A 20318-nucleotide genomic window follows, 5' to 3' on the forward strand; every position below is an offset into this window, starting at 1 on the left:
CCTTAGTAGTTTCAAGAATGCGGTATGTTATGTACTAGCCAGTACCCCCAGAGTTCCCAGGGACTAAACCACCAACCAAAGATCACACATGGTGGGACTCATGGCTCCAGCTGCATATGTAGCAGAGGATGGCCTAGTCAGACATCAATGGGAGGAGAGGCCCTTTGTCCTATGAAGGATCTATGCCCCAGTGTTAGGGTAGCCAGGAAGCAGGAGTGGGTGGGTTGGTGAGCAGGGGGAGGAGGTAGGGGGTAGGCGGAGGATGTTTTTCGGAGGGGAAACCAAGACAAGGGATAACATTTGAAATGTAAGTAAAGAAAATATCCAATTAAAAAAAAAAAAAGAATGCAGTATGTTAACTGGAGCCATGATGTTGGAGTCTCCAGAACTATTGATCCCGAGTAACCAAAACTCTGTGACTCTTGACTAAGATCTAGTCCTTTACTGGACCACCCCTGGAAAACACAACACTACTCTCTAATTCTAGATTCATGCTTTTAAGCTCCACAGTTAAGTGATACCTGTAGCATTGTGTTACACCTTAGGTTTATGCACCTTATCTACACTGTCATCCTCAAATTTGTTTTAGGTTCTGGTCCCAGGTTACACTCTGAACAATTTAAGCAGAGACAGGAGAATGCATGTCTGGCCACTTGGTCAGGTATTACACAGCAAAGATAACACCGGTGTTATTCTTTTGGAATAGTTGCTACCTGGCACCATCTTGCCTATCTGGCAGAATTACGAGAAGTGGAGCTTTACAGTAGCCTAATACTTAACCTTGGCTGTGACCCTGTGCTGACTCCTGGAGCTTCCTGTCAGAGACATGTTCTTTGGGGATCCATCTAATGGCTGGTCAGTCCTGGTGAGCACACATTTACATCCCAGCATCAGGAATGGCTTTTGCTTATCTAACTAGTCTGGCTAGCCTACTCCTTATCTTTGGGGTATTTGGGGAGCAGTGCTCCCTTGGCTAAATTCTACTCTATGTAATATAGTGTCTCCTAAATAAATGTTAGTAAACCCTTGGGAACCACCACTTCTATTACTTAAAATTTCTCCTTCACCAATATGACATTTTCTTTGTGTGTTCATCTATAAGAATATAGCTGGGCCTTTTCTGTTATCTTGACTCCAGCCAAAGATTCCCATTAGCAACAGGAATGCAGATGAGTTCAGCAAAGTAGTGTCTGTCCTTTAATGTGTACCCAGAAGTAGGACTGTTGCACTATCTATAATTTTAGCTTATCTTTCTTTGAGGAACCTCTGTACTTTTCATGGGACTGAAAGAAATACTCCTTGTAAGACTTTTATGTAAATATTTACATACAGAGAGGGAGAGGGAGAGGGAGGAGAGAACCTTTGTTTACCTAACTGCTGTATTCCAGGATCTGAACTGCCTGAAACAGTGATCTCCTCTCCTCTTCCTTCATTTCCTGTGTGCCAGTTCTTCTCAGACTAACCAAATAAATTAAGACTGTGAAGTTAGACCCCAGCCATTTTGGGAAAGTCACAGTTACTACCTGAGTTAGAATAAAAACCAAATGTACATCCTGCCTCTGTGTGTATATTCAGTGTGCTACCAGCATAGGGCTATGAAAGTATTCCACAGTCAGGAAAATATACTATATGTATCTTCTAGGTACACTCTCTTCATTAAGTGTAAAGTTTGCCTCCACTGACCAAGAGTGGTAGCTCTTTTCTTAGCAATCCTGAAATTCTTTCTGATGGCACATGTCACATTTCCAGTAAGTGGGTACAAGAGGCATTTTTTCCATATCCTTGCTAACATGACTTTCTGTTCTATTATTATTATTATTATTATTATTATTATTATTATGTGTACGTGTATGTGTGTGTGTGTGTGTTATGCAAAAGAAGGCCAGAGGACAATTTTCAGAAATGGTTCTCCTGTGAATTCTGGGAACCAAATTCAGGTGATCAGACCCACACAGAAAACACTTTTTTTTAATTTATTTATTTAATTATTTATTCATTATATGTAAGTACACTGTAGCTGTCTTCAGACACACCAGAAGAGGGCACCAGATCTCTGTTACGGGTGGTTGTGAGCTACCATGTGGTTGCTGGGATTTGAACTTGGTACCTTTGGAAGAGCAGTCGGGTGCTCTTACCCACTGAGCCATCTCACCAGCCCCCAGAAAACACTTTTACCTGCTGAGTGAGCCTCCTCCTCTTTCTCTTGCTCTCACTCTCTTCATCTCTTCCCTTTCTGTGCCTTCTCTTCCCATTCCATTCCCTGCTCTCTCTCCATGTGCTCATGGCTGGCCTCTCTCTCTCTCTCTCTCTCTCTCTCTCCCTCCCTCCCTCCCTCCCTCCCTCCTTCCCTCCCTCCCTCCCTCCCTCCCTCCCTCCCTCCCTCCCTCCCTTTCTGTCTTACTACTCCTCAACTCCCCATGGCTGGTACTTCAGAGGGAAGGGACGCCTCAGCATGGGCCTGCAGAGGCACCCCTTTCCACCCCACCATACCGTGCCTCTACCAAACAGATCGTGGTTCGTTCTTTCTTTCTTTCCTTTTTATAAAACATAGCACTCACCCTAAGTCATGATCATCTGAAGTAGTCAAGAAGACCCACCTTTAATCTGGGCCACCTTCTGGTGGCAGCTTACTTACATAAAGGGGCATGGAAGAAGGAGGCTTCTGCATTTTGTTTGTTTGCCCACACTCCTGCTGTTCCTGTCTGCAGCTAAGATGTTCCTTTGCTGGCATTAGAACCAACCTCTTCAGGATTCCAACATACACTGAAGACCAGCTGAGACATCCAGCCTCTGGACTGAGCAACTATCAGATCCTTGCCTTTCTATCAGGAGACAGCCATTGCTGGACTAGTCAGACTGTATATATATATATATATATATATATATATATATATATATATATGTGTGTGTGTGTGTGTGTGTGTGTGTGTGTGTGTGTGTGTGTGTGTGTGTGTGTGTATGTATATATATATCCTCTGTTGAACCCTAATATGAAGAGAGTGTCAGATCCCCTGGAACTGGAGTTACAGATGGTTGTGAGCCTCCATGTGGGAGCTAGGACCCAAACCCTGGGTACACTGAAAGAGTAGCCAGTACTCTTAATCACTGAGCCATCTCTTCAGCCCCTGTCTTTATATGCATTTGACCACAATATAAAAAACGGGGGGGGGGGTGGTTCTGGGCTATTGAGATGACTTGGTGCATAAAGGTACCTGCTGCCAAGCCTGATGACCAGAGTCGAATCTCCAGGATCCATATAGTAGAAGGCAAGAACTGACTCCTGCAAATAATACTCTGTTCTCTACACACACTCTTAACACGAGTACACACACACACCACAGAGGGAAGGGGAGAGAAACAGACAGACAGACAGGCAGATACACACGTAATTTTTAATTTTTTCCTCACAGTTCCATAATGAACAGCTACTTGTAGACAAAGATTACTAGGCGATATTACCTGACCATAGAAGTCACCTAGATTCTCAGGGGATATATTCACTCTTCACTCCCTGAAGAAAAGCACATGCTCTAGTTCCCTCCACTCAGCAATCAGCAGTCTGTACTCTGTGAGGCACTTACAGAAAGATAGTGAATGGTTTTTGCACTATTTAGGAAATAATAAAAATGACAGAGATCATAATATAACCATTTAAATGTTTATATGTGATTTTCACTACCTCATATGGTAAATTCAGGTTCTCATAATCCAACTGACCTGAAAACAATTTTTTTTTCTTTCTTTAGAGCTATATTGAGGTTGGGGACTTAGCACTATGGTAGTGTTTTCCTAGCATATACAAGGCCCTGTTTTCAGTCCCCAGCACGCATGGACACACACACACACACACACACACACACACACACACACACACACACACACTCACACACACCAGTGCAGGCATGCACAATAGATGTAAAACAGCTGTGGAATCTCAAGCCAGCACAGACCACAAACTACCCAAATATTGAGCATACGAAATTGGAGCTGAGGACAGCAGTTGACACTTGCAATCCCAACACTAGGAAGGCTGAGGCAGGAGAACCACTGAGAGTTTGAGGCCAGACATTGTCTCAGACAAAATTGAGGACAGCCCAGGCCCAGATTCAGGTCTTTGAGTTGGCCCTACCCAAAATCTACCTCATCTATGAACTGCTGGAGCATGTGAAAGGGCAGGTCTTGCCACTCCAAAGCTCCAGGATCTCCATGACACAGGGCAACAATAGGTAAGGATCTAGTATTGATAGTGCAGCAGAAGCCAGAGGCCTCAAATCAGACCAATGACTCATGCAGTGAACATTTCTAAGTAGAGATGTGCGGGCAATAGGGTCACTGTGTGACACACTGAGACATTGCAGCTTCTGAGATGTGATATTTTCTATGCTTTGTTTTGTTTTAGGTTTTTTTCTTGGAGGGGGGGTTAGGTTGCAAGGGCAGAGGGTGGATACAAATAGGTGAGTGAGATTGTGGTACATGATGTGAAATGCACAAATAATCAATATAAAATTTTTTTAAAAATACAGGAGAGACAAAGAGGAGCACTCACTTCTACATATGGAGTTTCCCCTTCAAATGATAACAAACCTAGCACCTAGTTGATTTAATCCCATGGTGTAAGGAGAGAACTGACTCCACAAAGCTGTACTCTGTATGCTTGTTGTGACACATGTACACACACACACACTAATAAAAGCACAACAAAAATAAATAAATAAAATGGACTTAGCCACTTGCACCCGACCTACATTCTTTGGAATGCTGAGTATCAAAATTCCCTTGTTTGTCTTAACCAGCCTCCATTATGTAAGAAATACACTGCTCTGATCCATTTTCAGTATGAGACACACTTTCGTACAGAAAAGCAGAAGTGCCAGGCTCCTCTCTCCCTTCCTGGCAGCTGGTGACCTCTTATCTCAAAACTCTGCTACATGATTGAGCCCACAATCAGAAAAGGAGCATATCTCAAGCCCCAAAATTATTAAATGAGGCTTTGCATCCAAAACCCTGTGTACGGGAAGCTTGAAAAGGTGGTGATGCTGGGTTGTAAATCTCTAAATTCCTGGCCTATGGGGGAAAGACGATAGGAATTTCTTGTGATCAGATCAGGGACTTTTTAAAAACATCCTTGATGCTGCCATCACTCTCTTCAAAATGGTCTATTAAATCTGCTTCACTTGCTTAGTATCTTGAATTTGTTAGTATGGAGTGATGCTCTTATTCCCAGTGATTGCCCTGATCATGGTGGAATGGTGGCTTTTTCAGGGCACATAACAACACTATATTGACAACCCATCTCAATGAACTAAAGTCCTGCTATACTGAGCTGGACTGTTTTTCTCAGTTTTACTCAAATGTCAATACTAAATGCTAATTCGGACGTGAGTTCCTTATTTCTTGGACTTACTATCTTTTTTTTTTTTTTTTTTTTTTTTTTTTTACTTTCTGATCTTTCACTAGTAAGCAAGCTTGGTTTTTATGTGATTTTCTTCAGGAGAAAAATTTATTTCATGAATCTCCCAGCCAAGAAGAACTGAAGCTCATTTGTCGCCAATTAGTAATTCAATATCTTCTGTTCATCACTTTCCACTCTGACTCAGCACCCAGTGCTACTGTGCAGCCACACACACACACACACACACACACACACACACACACTCACACACACACACTCAGAAGCTTCCCCTCCCCATCAAACAGCATCCATGGCTTCCTGGAAGTATCCACCTGACCCTCCCTAGATGACACCACAGACACAGTGGCTAAAGGCTTGATGGATCCCTTACTGTGGTTTGTTGTCTTAATCCATTTCACAACTGTTGTGTGACAATTTTTTTTTTCTGGGGAGATGACACAACATATATCTATTCACCCCAGATAGGGAATCATGACAGACCAGAGAATAAATACCATAAATAAAAGTCCAACTAACCAGTGAGTTTCATTGTGGTTACTTATAGGAATGTGGGTAAGGAGTTATAACAGAAGCAAGTGATCCCCACAACCCACCCTAGCATGGGTGACAGCTCACAATAGCTGGGAACCTGGAGCAAACTGCACAGTCTGCTGGTGGTTCAACAGGCTGGAATGTCCTTGCCAAGTGACTTGTTCTAAATCCCTTCCAGGCAGCTCAACTGGTTTCTGTTTCTTCCTGGCAGCAGTCTGATCTCAAGAATCTTTGCAGCTTGGCATATACAAGAGGGACTCTCACCTTTTATTGCTTATCTGACCGGGAGGGGCTATTGAATCTGGTCAATTTCAGGGACTTCCTAAAGCCATTGAGTTACCTTCCTGCTTAAAGGCTTCTGCAGGATGGAATGTTTCAATCTCAAGAGAAACTTACACAACAGCCTGTGACTGTTCAGCTTCTCTTCAGCTCAAATGAGCTCTCAAAATTTATACAATCCAAATGCGATCAGAAAACTGCAAGAAGATAGTTCAACAGAAGTTAATAGGAACCACTCATCTTCCCATCTGAAACACATATAAAGCAATAGGATTTATCTGATGGAACTGGGAGCTTCAGAGTTTATCTCAGGCTTAGAATTGCCCACTGTAAGACTTGGATAGTAAATTGCATTAGTTTTGGTCAATTGTAACAGAAGCCACCTGTCTCCCATTTCCCTGGGAAGCAGCCACCGTAAGTGTGTACCCACAGCTCACAAGCAGCCTATGTGACAGTAGTGTTCTTGTTAGGCAAAAACTTAACACAAGCTATAAAAAGTTAATTAATCAATTGGATGGCATTGAAATTCTGCTGCTCAAAAGCCACTATTGATCCAGGAATGGAGGTATATACTTATAACAGCAAACACAGGGAGGTAGATGCAGAAGGATTGGGAATTCAAGCTCAGCCTCATCAACACAGGTAGTTCCAGACCATTCAGGTATACATACTGAGACCCTGACTCACATTAAAAAGCAAACAAACAAAAAAAGAAAACAGAAAAAGAAACAGCCACAGACACATATCTGATAAAGAATTTGCATCTGTAATATGTAAAGAAATCTTAATATTAACTCAGCTAAATGATTAACACTGCCAAGTATGAATTTGGAGCAACTGAAACTCCCAGAATCATCTTAGAAAGTATCTGACTTCTTTCTCCGAAACTAACTGATGAAAATCACCAACAAATTATATTATTCTACACATGCTACTGACTTTTTTAAGTGGATTCCCAATTCCACCCAAAATAATCTTAAACTGTCATCCTAGTTCCAATCCCTTGAAAATTGTTTGATGAAACAAAATAATGTCATAACACCAAACTGAAATATGGTAAACCGCCTTATAGCTCTTCTAAACACTGGAGATTTGGGGGGGGGGGACTGTAGATCATTTTGTTGGGGATTGGTTCTAATGCTTTGAATTAATTGGGAATTTGTGTGTCCAAATGCTGAAAGTCCTTGTCCTCAATTGGTTTTTGATCTATCAATAAAGAGCCAACAGCCAATGGTTGAGGAGAGAGAGGGGGGCAGAACTTTTAGGTTGTGCAGGCTAGGACCTGGGAGAGAGGAAGAAAGAGAATTACCATAACTCAGGGAAGAAGGATAGGACATAAGAGCTGCAGGAGAGAAAGCCAACCAGCCATGTAAGAAGCCACTGGCTACTTCCCCTATGGGGTCTGGGATAGCAGGGGAAGGTTTAGGAGTCTCAGGAGAACCGGAAGGGAGCGTTTGATAGCAGGCAAAGGTTTAAGAGTGCCCAGACTTTGAGCAAGTCATAGCATGTCAAAACTGGCATACACGTACATGCGTGCATGTGTGTGTGTGTGTGTGTGTGTGTGTGTGTGTGTGTGTCTTTCATTTGAGAATCCAGACTGCTCCTGGACAAGTGCTCCAGTATGACTCTCTGAGAGTCAAAGCAGTGTAGCTAAACTATGTTACATCATTTGGTGTAAATTTGGTGTCTTTTTTAAAAACCAGCTTCTTTGGGATAAAAAACACACAGTAACAGAGACTGACACTAGAAGACAGAGAAATTTCAAATTGAAGAGAACTGTTTTCAATAGCAGCTGAGTGTAACAGTGTTGTTTGTAACTCCGACCAAGACCCTTGGGGGTGGAGCTAAGAAGGCGCAGAGTCAAGGACAAAGACTTTGACACAGACTCAGGGAGACAGACAAGTGGCAAAAGCAGACTCGTTTATTACAGGAACTGAGCAAACCTTTATACTACCTCCCAGCATTTCATTGACTCTCAAGTAGCCAGCTGTGGCAGTCTCTTTCTTATTGGCTCGCCCCATTGCCTGGTCAGCAGTCTCTAGCCATGCCAGCAGATTCTAGGTTAGCTTGTAGAGGAATTGTCAAGGGTGTATGCGCCAGCATTGTGACTGGGCCTGTTTGGCTAAGTTCCTCCTACACGGCAGCATATTCAAGGAAAATGAAATGACAGGGTGATAAGACCACAGAGGACCAGGTCCACCACACCATCTCTGAAGGAGACCCTCTCCTTCAGGAAAACTAGTCACTAAGTGCCTTCCTCTTCTCACACTTTCTAATGAGCCCATTAGCAAACACACACACACACATAAACACACTCACACCTTTATATGTTACATGGAGAGGTGTGTGTGTGTGTGTGTGTGTGTGTGTGTGTGTGTATGTGTGTGTGTGTGTGTGTGCTGGAAACCTCTTGGTTCCCAGATTGCTACATCAAAAACAGCACAAATCATTTTGCACTTAATGCAAATTATAAAATAATAGACTTTAAGGCTAATGGCATTACTTGACTAGACTTGAGGGATCTTGTGAAGAAGTGAGTGTATTTTGCATGTAGAAGGGACTTGAGTTACTAGGAGAGTACAGACAGTGGTGGATATTTACTATAATGGCTCCCCCAAAATTGTAACCTCCACGAAGCTAGAGTTACAGACAGTTACAAGGCACACCTTGGTGCTGGGGACTGAATCCAGGCCTTCTGCAAGAACACCAAGCCATCTCTCTCCAGCCCAAATATCTTATTTTTCAAGTCATCAAATTAAACTGACTGAAGCAATACATGACAAAATGCCTGGTTTTATAACTGGTATCTTGTTAAACATGTTTAAAATTTCAGGTTAGTCCCCAGATCCCTGCAATCATTAAAAATTGTTCTTTGCAAACAAAACGCTATCCTTTTCTCTTGTTAAATTGTATATATAAACAATGTATTTGTTAGCAGCATGACCAATTGCCCATAAACTTAGCCACTGAGACATGGTTCCTGAGGGTGAGAAGTCCAGGAGTGGTATAGGCGTCTCAGTGCTCTATTCTAAGCTCAGTTTCTGAAGAGTTGAGAAGGATGGAGCAGTTACCACACTCCTACATCCATCAACAGGAAGCTGAAGACTTAGATAAATGGGCCTCTTCATAGAGCAGCTATGACAGGGCTCCAATCAGAACAAATGATACAATGTAGAGACAGGAAGAGAAAGCATCTACCCAAGGTGGAAGTCACAGGTTTTTATGACAGAATCTTTAAAATGTTGTACTATGATGTCACCTGTTTGGTATTATCATGTATAAGACAATTGGACAGGAAGATCACTGGCAATCTGTGGGACTGTGATAGGCAGCCTATTTGGTTGAATGGGGCTTGCTCCAGTGACCCAATAAAGAAATCTATAAGGGACAAAAGGCGAGCCACATTCCCAGAATCAGGTGCCTATCCATAATTCTGTGACTATCAGTCATGCAATGTCCCAAGCTTCTGGCATTCTGGCTAGACTCCAACCCCACAGTTACCTGACTATAGCCAGGTATGCTCCTCCCCACAGTTACCTGATAGCCCAGCCCACTATAAAAGGGGCTGCTTGGCTCCTCCTCCTCTCTCTCTAAGCTCTCACCTATCTTACTCTCATCTCTAGCCCTTCTCTCTCTCCCTTCCCCCCTCTCTCCACGTGGCCATGGCTGGCCTCTCTCTTTCTACCTTCTCTCTTTTTTCCTGCCTTTCTACAATAAAGCTCTAAAACCATAGACTGCCTCTGATCATCAAGGCCCGCCATGCTTGAACCTCCCGCCAGAAGGCCATCCTGTGCTCCAGCCATGGACCTGACCAAGGACTCTCGCCCACATGGGAACCATCAAATGCCCCCTCTCCCCCTGCCTTCTCCTACCTTCAGCCCCAGGGACCCCCCATTCTGTTCTTAGCTATTCCACAGTATCCAGCATGGGATGCCCAAGGCTGAGAACCTGGTACCAAAGGCTGTCCCTTGTCCACCACCCATCGAGTGGGACCAGTGGCTTAACACAGCCAGACACCCACCTGGGGCTGCGTGGAAAGCAAGCGGCAGTCTTCCGTGTCCACCTGCCCAGAGCACCAGAACTCTGGCAGGACGAAGGTTCTCTCCCACTCCCTATGGCCCTGCAGCAATCCATCTTAGAATCACTGGGATCCATCTTGGAATCAAGGAATATCATCTAGCCGACAGTGCATGCCAGCAACCCTAGCACTGTGATGATAGATGGAGCAGGGATAGGTATATCCTTAGAGCTTACTGGCCAGCCAATCTAGCCAATGAGCTCTAGTGAAGAGACAGTGTTAAAAAAAAATAATAATAAGGGGGCAGGAGAGGTGCTGGGGAGATGGCTCAGAGGTTGAGAGCACTAACTACTCTTCCAGAGTTCCTGAGTTCAGTTCCCAGCAACCACATGGTGGCTCACAACCCTCTATAATGAGATCTGGCACCCTCTGCTGGCATGCAGGTATATATGAAGGTAGAACACTGTTCACATAATAAATAAATCTTTTTTTAAAAGTGAGAACTGAGGATACCCAATGTTAACCTCTGGCCCCCACATTCATATGCACACATGTACATATACACATACAAAATATTCTTCCAATCTGTGAACATGGAATGCTTTTCTATTTCTTCTATCTTCAGTTTCTTCTTTTCCTTTCTTTTTTTTTTTTTTTTTTTTTGGTTTTCCAGAGTTTCTCTGTGTGGCCCTGGCTGTCCTGGAACTCACTCTGTGGACCAGGCTGGCTTCGAACTCAGAAATCCGCCTGCCTCTGCCTCCCAAGTGCTGGGATCAAAGGCATGCGCCACCACTGCCCGGCTATCTTCAGTTTCTTTAACCAGTGGTTTGTCTTCATGACAGTTTGCTTGCCTTCACAGTTAAATTTATTATAAGTTTTGGGATATTTATTTTTTGTAATGTAACTCTTATTAACATGACTATTCTCTTGAGCTAGTTTATTACTCGTGTGTATATATGCTAACTTGATAGGTTAATCTTACATTCTGCAATTTAACTGAACTTCATTGTCAATCCTAGCAGATTTTTAGTTGTGTCTTTAGATTTTTCTTCATATACAATCATGCTGGGCCCCCAAAATAGCTCATCGGGTAAGGTGATTGACACCAAGCCTCTCTCTCTCTCTCTCTCTCTCTCTCTCCCTCTCTGACACCAAGCCTGTCTCTCTCTGTCTCTCTCTGTCTCTCTCTGTCTCTCTCTGTCTCTCTCTGTCTCTCTCTCTCTCTCTCTCACACACACACACACACACACACACACACACACAGAATGTAACAGGAAGTATATGTTGGGGGGGGGGTGGTCTGGAAGGAATTGCAGGAGGGAGAAAAGCATAACCAGAGCCGTCTGAAAAATATTTTGTCAATAATAAAAAAGTTTAAAATTTAGAAATAAAAAATAAAAACTATGCTATTTGCAAACAGAGATGAAGTCTTCTGATTTCAGAGCTGTAGGGCAGAAGGCGCGGGAGAAAACCCCGAATCCCACCAGAGTTTCAGTGCTCTGGGCGGGCAGAATCGGAAGGACTGCCGCACACAGCCCCGGGTGGGTGTCTGGCTGTGGGAAGCCACAGAATTCCAGCTCAGCGGGTGGTGGACAAGGGGCAGTCCTAGGTACCAGGTTCTCTGCCTCAGGCATCCCAGACACCGCTGGATACCGCGGAAGAGATGAGAACAGAATGGGGGCCCTGGAGGCAGCTCAGTCAGCCCCTGGGCCTAAGGGAGAAGAGGGTAGGGGGAGAGGGCACTGGGTGGTTCACACAAGGTCCTTGGTCCAGTCTGTGGCTGGAGCGCAAGAAGGCCTTCCAGTGGGAGGTTAGACGCAGCTCCTTAGGGGAAAGCCTATCCCATCGTTCAAGCATGGCGGGCCTTGATGAGCAGAGACAGTCCATGTTTTTAGAGCTTTATCGTAGAAAGGCAGGAAAAGAGAGAGAGGCTGGCTATGGCCTCGTGAAGAGGGGTGGGAGGGAGAGAGAGAAGGAGGGCTAGAGATGAGTAAGAAAAGTGAGAGCCAGGTGTGGTGGCACATGCCTTTAATCCCAGCACTCGGGAGGCAAAGGCAGGCAGATTTCTGAGTTCGAGCCAGCCTGGTCTACAAAGTGAGTTCCAGAACAGCCAGAGCTACACAGAGAAACCCTGTCTCGAAAAGACAAAAAAAAAAAAAAGAAAGAAAGAAAGAAAGAAAGAAAGAAAGAAAGAAAGAAAGAAAGAAAGAAAGAAAGAAAGAAAGAAAGAAAGAAAGAAAGAAAGAAAGAAAGAAAGAAATGTGAGAGCCTAGAGAGAGAGAGGAGGGGCCAAGCAGCTCTTTTTATAGTGTGGGCTGGGCTATCAGGTCTAACTGTGGGGAGGAGCATACCTGGCTATAGTCAGGTAACTGTAGGGGTGGAGTCTTGCCAAAATGCAAGGAGCTTGGGACATTGTCTGCATGACTGACAGTCACACACCTCTCCTGGGGGGGGGTGGGGGGGGCGGGCTGTGGGGGCAGTAACTTTGACAGGAGCCAGGGGTCAAAATCAATCAGGAGACATAATCAAACACCTTCTGTCCCATGTAGGTAGAAATCACCACCCAGTGGGTCCCAGGGGTTTCAAGACCTATGCTCCGCTGGAGACCAGGCTGTCTGTGTGCAGCCCACTGCTCCCACACTGAGTCCTCCATTTCTTTCTCTTGCCTAATTTCTCAGGCTAAGCCTTCTAGAGCTAGTAAAACATCTAAAGTTAGCACCCTTGTCTTATTCCTGTTCTCAGAAAAAAGGCTTTCAAACTTTTCCCATTTAATAGTGTTAACTGAACTTAACACAAATGGAACTCTATTGAGGCAAATTCTTGCTATACTTAAAAGTTTTTATTATCGGAGGATGCTAAATTTTATCAAATACTTTTCCATGTTTGGTGAAATGACGATGGTTTTGTCCTGTTAGCATGATATACTTCCTGTTACATTCTCTCTCTCTCTCTCTCTCTCTCTCTCTCTGTGTGTGTGTGTGTGTGTGTGTGTGTGTGTGTGTGTGTGTGTGTGTGTGTGTGACAGGCTTGGTGGCAATCACCTTACCTGATGAGCTATCTTGGGGGTCCAGCATGATTGTATATGAAGAAAAATCTCAAGACAAAACCTAAAAATCTGCTAGGACTGACAATGAAGTTTAGTTAAATTGCAGAATATATGATTAACCTATCAAATTAGCATTTATTTATTTATTTATTTATTTGACCACAGACTATAATCCTCTTCAGAGATGCTATTCAATTCGGCTTTTATTACTTAAATTTATTCATTTACTTTTGAGATGGTCTTGCATCACCCAGGCTGACCTTTAGCTCCCTGTGTGGACGAGGATGACCTTAAACTTAAGATCTCCCTGCCTACTACCAAGTGCTGGGATTACAAGGATTACAGGCATGTGCGACCATGTCTAGCTGGAAAGGTGTAGTGTAGGTTGGTCTCAAACTGGTGTTCCTCCTGTCTGATCCTCTTTACCATTTGCTACCATAAAGCACTACCGTGGCCTGCAGAAGTACTGCCATGCTCTCTCTGTTCATGATGAAACATGTGGGCTCTGACTTCCTCTTAGTGCCAAAAGCCCCCTTGTCCCAGGTCCTAGAAGTCAGGAAAGCACACCAATGAGTTATCACCTCCACATTCCAGAAAACATCCCATAGAGCAGACAGAGTTCAGTTTCTGGGAATTAGCCCACATTTTATTTTACAGTACATTCATAAAAGTTCCTGCATTTCCAAGGTAACCAGATCACATTCCGGTTAGCACTTCTGGTAATAAAAATCATACAATGACTCTGGCTTTAAAAACAAGGTATGGTGATGTGCAGGAATATGTCTTCCCTTTAATACTGCAGATGACAATTCACCACAAAATAACATCTCCAAAACCCATGCCCCCGGGATCCAGTGTGAAGGCATACTACCTATGTTACAATTAAACCATAGAAGACATGGGAGAAAACTGACTACTTCAGAGGTCTGAAACCCCTTCAATGCAATCTTGCCCTTCTAACTGCTGGGGGGCATGCAGCTTTGGTGCCCTGAAAAATGAGAGATGGCAAAATACAGGGTAATTTCTCTCTGAAACATATGGCTTTTTTATAGCTACTTCTGACAAAAAAATTAAATAACCTAAATTAAAAAAAAAAAAATACAAGATTTGTAATTCAGGAATCACCTAGAAAATCCTGCCAGTTGCTGATGGAAATTTAAGCTGCAGGTATTTCACACAAACAAAATCTGTATCACATCCAGAAATATGTCCAATCCTGATAACATGTTTTCATTTTGCCAGATGAAAGCACAGTGGTTCATATTCTGCTCTTGAACAGTTCAGGAAGAGCCATCTGCAATACTGACATCATCAGTCACCTATTCACCCAGCTGACCGAGAGACCAACCCTTGAAGAATTTATAAAAAAGACAACCGAGCAATAACAAAGACTAATAAGCTAAATCAGGCTGGAGAGATTTCAGACTGTGAAAAGCAGATGGTTAAATTAGATCTGTTGTGTCTTGTTACTAAATAAAAAAATATCTACCATTTGTCGTGGCTGTAATTCCAACCCCTTAGAAGCTGAGCACGGGCTGCCACAAGTCTGAGGTCAGCCTAGGCCACAGAGTGAGTTCCAGTCCAGCCAGAACTACATAACAAAACCCAGCATCTGGGTGTGTTAACAGTGGCCAGGAGGCTGAGTCAGGACTGCAATCTTGAGGCCAACCTGGGTTGCATACAGAGACAGACTCTATCTCACAAAGAAAGAAGGGAGGGCTGAAAGGAGAAAGAAAAAAAGAAAACATATAAAATGTTTTGGGCCCTGTCCAACATGGTTGGAATGGTAACTACTGACCAAGCCCCCACCCAGAAATCACCTTCTGCTTAGAACTTCGGTGTGCTTTCATATTTGGATGCCCACAATTCCTGTAGTATCATTTAAGCACATGATTCATAAGACCTTCAGTCTTTCTGCTAAGCCTAGTGACCAACAAGTCCCTGCTGCTGGCTGCCGAGAGGTGGGTAAAGTCTGAACTTAGCAGGTTATCAATATTATCAATACACTTATGATCCTGAAAGAAACATCATCCCATTCAAGAGGGGAAAAGTGATGGAAAACGGAACTTAACAGTTCTTAGGATAACCACAGATGTCTTGTGAAAAACCAGAGCCTAAATTCCAAGCCTTGAAAGAAGCCTCTGAGCACAGGGTGGTTGAAGGAAGCAAGGATGCTTCTGAAGCCAGAGACCCGCACCACCTGCCTGACAGTCAACTCACCAAGTAAAATGCAGAATGAAATGACATAACCAAGGTTTACAGGATATCTAGAAATATGTTTTATGCTTTAAAAAAATTGCAATGCACTCCAAAAAAATTTTTTTCTGATTATTCATGTACAACAGAAGGCACTGTTATCTGCATAAATCCACTGATTCTTCATGGCAAAAACCTGAGACATGCGCCGATACACAACTCTAACCCCTCAGCGTTCAGCCTTAAGAGCAGACGCTTTGTCCTTTCCAATCAATGACTCTGCTTTTTTCAAAATTTCGTACGTTACAGTAGCTGTTAAAAATATATATACTCCAGGGTAAGAAGGGTCAAGGAAGGGAGAGCAGGCCCGTGGCCGCCTGATGCCAATGACACAGCCTCTTATTGCCTTCTTGGCCCTCAACCCATGTACTAAGCAGCAGCGGTGACGCCGATCGGTGAACGGTGGATGCGCCTTCCAGTTGTTGCTGGGCACGACTCCAAAATTAAACGTGGAGAAGATGCTCTTGTCCTCAAATGTGAAACTGCCCTGCTATTAGGGGGAAAAAAAAAAAGTGAGGAGGGAAGACATGAAAGATTGCTTCAGGTGAAAGTACTGAAAGTAACTTTAAAGAACCAGCCTTTTATGATAGTAGGCTGCTTTGTTTTGTTCCAGGCAGGGCCTCATGTAGCTCAGACTGACCTCTAACTTGCTATCCAACTGAGGATGGCCTTGATTCCTGATTGTCCTGCCTCCACACAACCAAGTGCTAGGATTACAGACACCATCCTCCCCTCCCAGGCCTGCCTCTTTTTATGTATTTAAAACTTGAGAAGAGCTTGATTCCTGGTATTAGTTTGCCACCTAACTAAAGCCCATTTGCTAGCATAAGAGAAGTGTAAACAGTTCTATAGCTGCAAGCCAACAGCTACAGGCTACACTCCTCACAGTTGCTAACAAAAGATGCATCACTCCTCTCCCCCACGCCCTGATCCAGAACCGTCCTCACCCAAAACTCCCCAGGTCTCCCATTGAAATACTTTGTAAGCACAAAATCTTTCCCATTAACAACCCAAGGGTAAGCCCGAAATCCTAACATTAAACAATTTCTCCTTCTTAAAAACTGAAAATTAACAGTCACCAACACATGAATCCCAAACAAATACAAATGAGAATTTGCTCTGGTTTAGGTCAGAAATGTCCCCTGAAGTCCACATGCTGAACACATGGTTCCAAGCCTATGGAACTACTGGGAGGTAGAACCTTTAAGAGGTGAGGTGCCACTGGAGGAAGTGAGGTTATTGGGTGTGCTTTTTTAAAGATTTATTTTTATCCTTTGTGTGTGTGTGCGCGCACATATACACGTTTATGCACCTGTGTGAGAGGGGCTTATGCCACATGTGTGCAGGTGCCCAAGAAGCCAGAAAAGGGCATCAAAAAAGGAAACTGGAGCTACAGGTAGTTGTAAGCCATCTGATGTGGGTGCTGGTAACCTAACCCAGATTCTCTGCAAGAATAGCAATAACTCTTGATTGTTGAGCTCCTTTCTCTGGCCTCATGGGGTGTGCTTTTGAAGGAGATTCTAGGACCCCAACCCCATCTCCATTCTGCTTCCTAGGTCTCTTGAACCGAGTTACTTTCCTCTACTTCACACTCCTCCCATAAGGTGCTACCTCACCAGAGACCCAAAGGCAAGGGGACCAAGTGGCCAGGGGCTGAAACCAAGAGCCAAAATAAAATCTTCCTCCTCATAAGTTGATTTCCTTAGGTACATACATTGATAGTAAACTGATTAATGTGGCCTTTCATTTTCAGGAATACAAGCTCCTTGTAAGATCTACTGAATGCTTTTAGTTCATGTGTGGTTGAGATGTTAGGTTCTCAACAAGACCTGTCCCAACCCTTTCTTCTCCAAAACATCAGGAGGATGTGAATGGGGAACACACTAACCCTTACCTGTGAAATGGTATTGACAGAGCTACTGTGATTTAAAACAAACAAACAACAAAGCATCAAACTAGGCCTAGTGGCACAGGGACATCCGATAATCCCAGCTACTCGGGAGGGTGAAGCAGGAGGGATCACAGGTCCACAGTTTATGCTACGTTTGAGGCTAGACTAGCCAACTTTGCAACATCTCTTAAAAGGAAAACAGGTAGGCATCGTGGCACACACCTGTAATCTGAGCCCTCAGGAGGGTTGAAGCAGAAGGATAGTTGAGTTTGAAGTTAGCTTAGGGTACACAGTGAGTTCCAGGCCAGCTACAAAGTGAAAACCTGTCTCCAGAGACAAAGAGGGGGTAGGAGGAGGAAGACGAGAAGGAGGGATAGGAGGGGATGGAAGAGGAAGAAGAAGAGGAGAAAGAGGAGAAGGACTAGGATTGTAGCTCACCAGCTCACTAGTAGATTATTTGTTCAGCATATACAACGCTGAGTTCAAACCCCAGCATCTCAAGTAGAGAGGAAGAACAACCGTTCAGCCCAGGAATAGCAAAGTAGTAACTCTAGCGCATACAGATAAAAATAAATTAAGAGGATTATGAGTTCAGGCCAGCCTAGCTACATGGCAAAACCCTGTCTTAAACACAAAACAAGCCCAGCTATATGACAGTGGAACTCTTCATTATCATGAAGGGCTCATTTCATGAAGCCATTTTAATCACGTAAGCCAGATGGTGGCCCTCGGACACACAACTCCAATATGGAAAGGACTGGCTGACCTGCCAGTGTCCTTCGGTGCTCTGCCAACGTGTACACCTCCTGCAGCTTTCTTTTCTGATCCTCACTGAGTGGTGCCACCAGCAGCTGGTACCAGGCAGCATCCCGATTCTGCACAGCTACAGCATTACAGGGGGGTTGGAGGAGAAAAGGTAAGAGAGCCAATGACCATTATTATCTCAGGAAAGGTAAGCAGCATGACCAAATCACATGAGATTATGTCAGACAGTAAGAGGCAGGATCATGAGTCTGATCCCAACAGTCATTTCCGAGGGCCTACTTGATACCCAACTATGAGGAGCCCCAAGGAAAGTCACTTTCACAAATCAGTGGTTTCCCCAATTCTAGAATATTCTATTCTATTCTTTTTCTATCTTCTTCTGGAAGTTTTCCCAACTATTCCCTAAAAATCTGACACAGGGAAACATCAGGGCTTCCTTGTTACCATCCTCCTTGGACTCTGCATACTGTCTTCCACACCAGCTCTGTTTCTGCACTGAGGACCCAAGTCTGCACCCTTGCACAAAATCCTTCCCTTCTCTTCCCAGACTTTTCCAGATAAATACTTCAAATTTAGCACAACTATAGAGCAAAGTTTAACGTTTTCCTTCTAAATGCTCACAATTCCCCATTTCTCTCACTAGCTCTATTGGCCTCTCAGGAAACCACTACAGACCTTTCACATCTGTAACCATGCCCAGCCCACATCCAGTGCTCTGCCAGTCTCTTAAAGCCTCTGCCTACATACCTCCCCTATCCAGTTCCATACTGTAATTCTGATCTAACAACCTCACATTGCCTGTGTTCCTCAAGATTATGCACTTTGCACCTAATAATCCCAGAAGTAAACCACCGTATCATGTTAACAGCTTTTAGAAAATCACTCCACTCTGCACTGGACAAAGGGCCTAGATCCAAGGCAGCCACTCTCAGTCCTGCCCTCCTTCCTAGGGACTTCTCAGAGGCTTTTTTTTCCCGGTGGTCTGTCCAAGCTTGTCTAAAGATGGCCTTCTGTCTACAGAGGAGCTTCTAAACTGTTGTGCATACTTAGGTTACATTTGAGACCCAAAAGCTGTTGAGGAGGTCGGATGCATGCCATACCTACAGACGGACATCTTAGAGCATCCTTTCCTATACTTGTGGCAAAATTAAATAATGGTGGCATGTTATGTTGGCATTGCATAGTTGGGAAAAATACTGCACACACATGAGAATCTTACACAGCTAATAGTAGAAATAACAGAACCACAGAAACACTACTTAACCATAAAACGAATAACAGACATTAGTTAAGTTTTTTTTTTTTTTTAGTACAACTACTAGACTAATAATTTGCTAAATGTTTCATTGGGTTATTTTTTCAGTTTTATCTGTAGGAAGCAAGTGAAGTTCTGAGTCAAATGTGTGTCACTGACATGAGTTCAGCCATGTCAAGGACTCCAGTGCCTCAGCCCCATGGGAGGGCAGAGCTTTCTGAGAATGAGGCTCAGAGAATGGCAAAGCCTCCCTTGAGTCCATGTGCAAATATTGACAATGTGTGCAGAAAATGTCCACCACAGCTCCTCTCAACAACTGCCACCCAGTGCTTACAACTTGAGGATGCTCCTTAAGAGGAAGAAATGTATTCTACGCAGATGAGCTAAACCTGCATCCTTGTTCAGCTGTAGATGATAACCTCACCTCCTTGTTCAACTGTTTGCCATAAACTCACTGAGCTTCAGTGGTGCTGCAGCCTCTTTATCGGAGAGCCCAGCCCACCTGATCCCAGGTGTGTCTGTGTGCCTGTTCATGTGGGTAGGTGGACACAGTGTATGGCTCTTCAGAGTTTGGGTATATAGGTTAAGAACTGAAATGTCTATATACCCTGCTCATCGACCAATAAGGTCTCAGTTGTGAAAGAGATGGGGAGAGCGATTTGTGCTTGAGTCTGAGCATGATATGCTACAGTGTCTAAAATGACTCCTGTGAAGATGACTTGCAGGCTCACCCTGACGCTCATGCTACAGCAATGGAAACTTAGGACAGCTTCTGAGTGTGTTATTGTGCTAACTTTTTTCATTTTAAATATGTTTGGTTATTTCTAAAACAAAAGATAAAAATGTAAAAGTCTATACCAATAT

General features: G+C 43.7%; 1 protein-coding gene across 6 annotated transcripts in view; it reads right to left on the reverse strand.

Annotated features, from left to right (window-relative positions):
• Positions 1–13906: 13906 nt before the first annotated feature.
• Positions 13907–20318, reverse strand: part of Ipo8 (importin 8) — a 62249-nt gene continuing 55837 nt past the window's right edge. For 3 of the 6 annotated variants that reach the window (XR_001785142.2, XM_017321649.2, XM_006507066.2), the window contains 2 exons: positions 18201–18317; positions 13907–16033 (listed from right to left, as the gene is read on the reverse strand). Coding sequence is in view for 5 of the 6 variants with exons in the window: in XM_017321649.2 (XP_017177138.1) it covers positions 16014–16033; positions 18201–18317 (137 nt within the window). In the remaining variant the exon portion in view is untranslated. Of the gene's footprint in view, positions 16034–17372; positions 17388–18192; positions 18318–20318 lie in introns of all 6 variants that reach the window. The other 3 variants (XM_030255467.1, XM_006507065.2, NM_001081113.1) reach the window with 3 other exon arrangements.

The sequence above is a fragment of the Mus musculus genome, chromosome 6 (assembly GCF_000001635.26).
Source record: "Mus musculus strain C57BL/6J chromosome 6, GRCm38.p6 C57BL/6J".
NCBI classification, from domain to species: domain Eukaryota; kingdom Metazoa; phylum Chordata; class Mammalia; order Rodentia; family Muridae; genus Mus; species Mus musculus.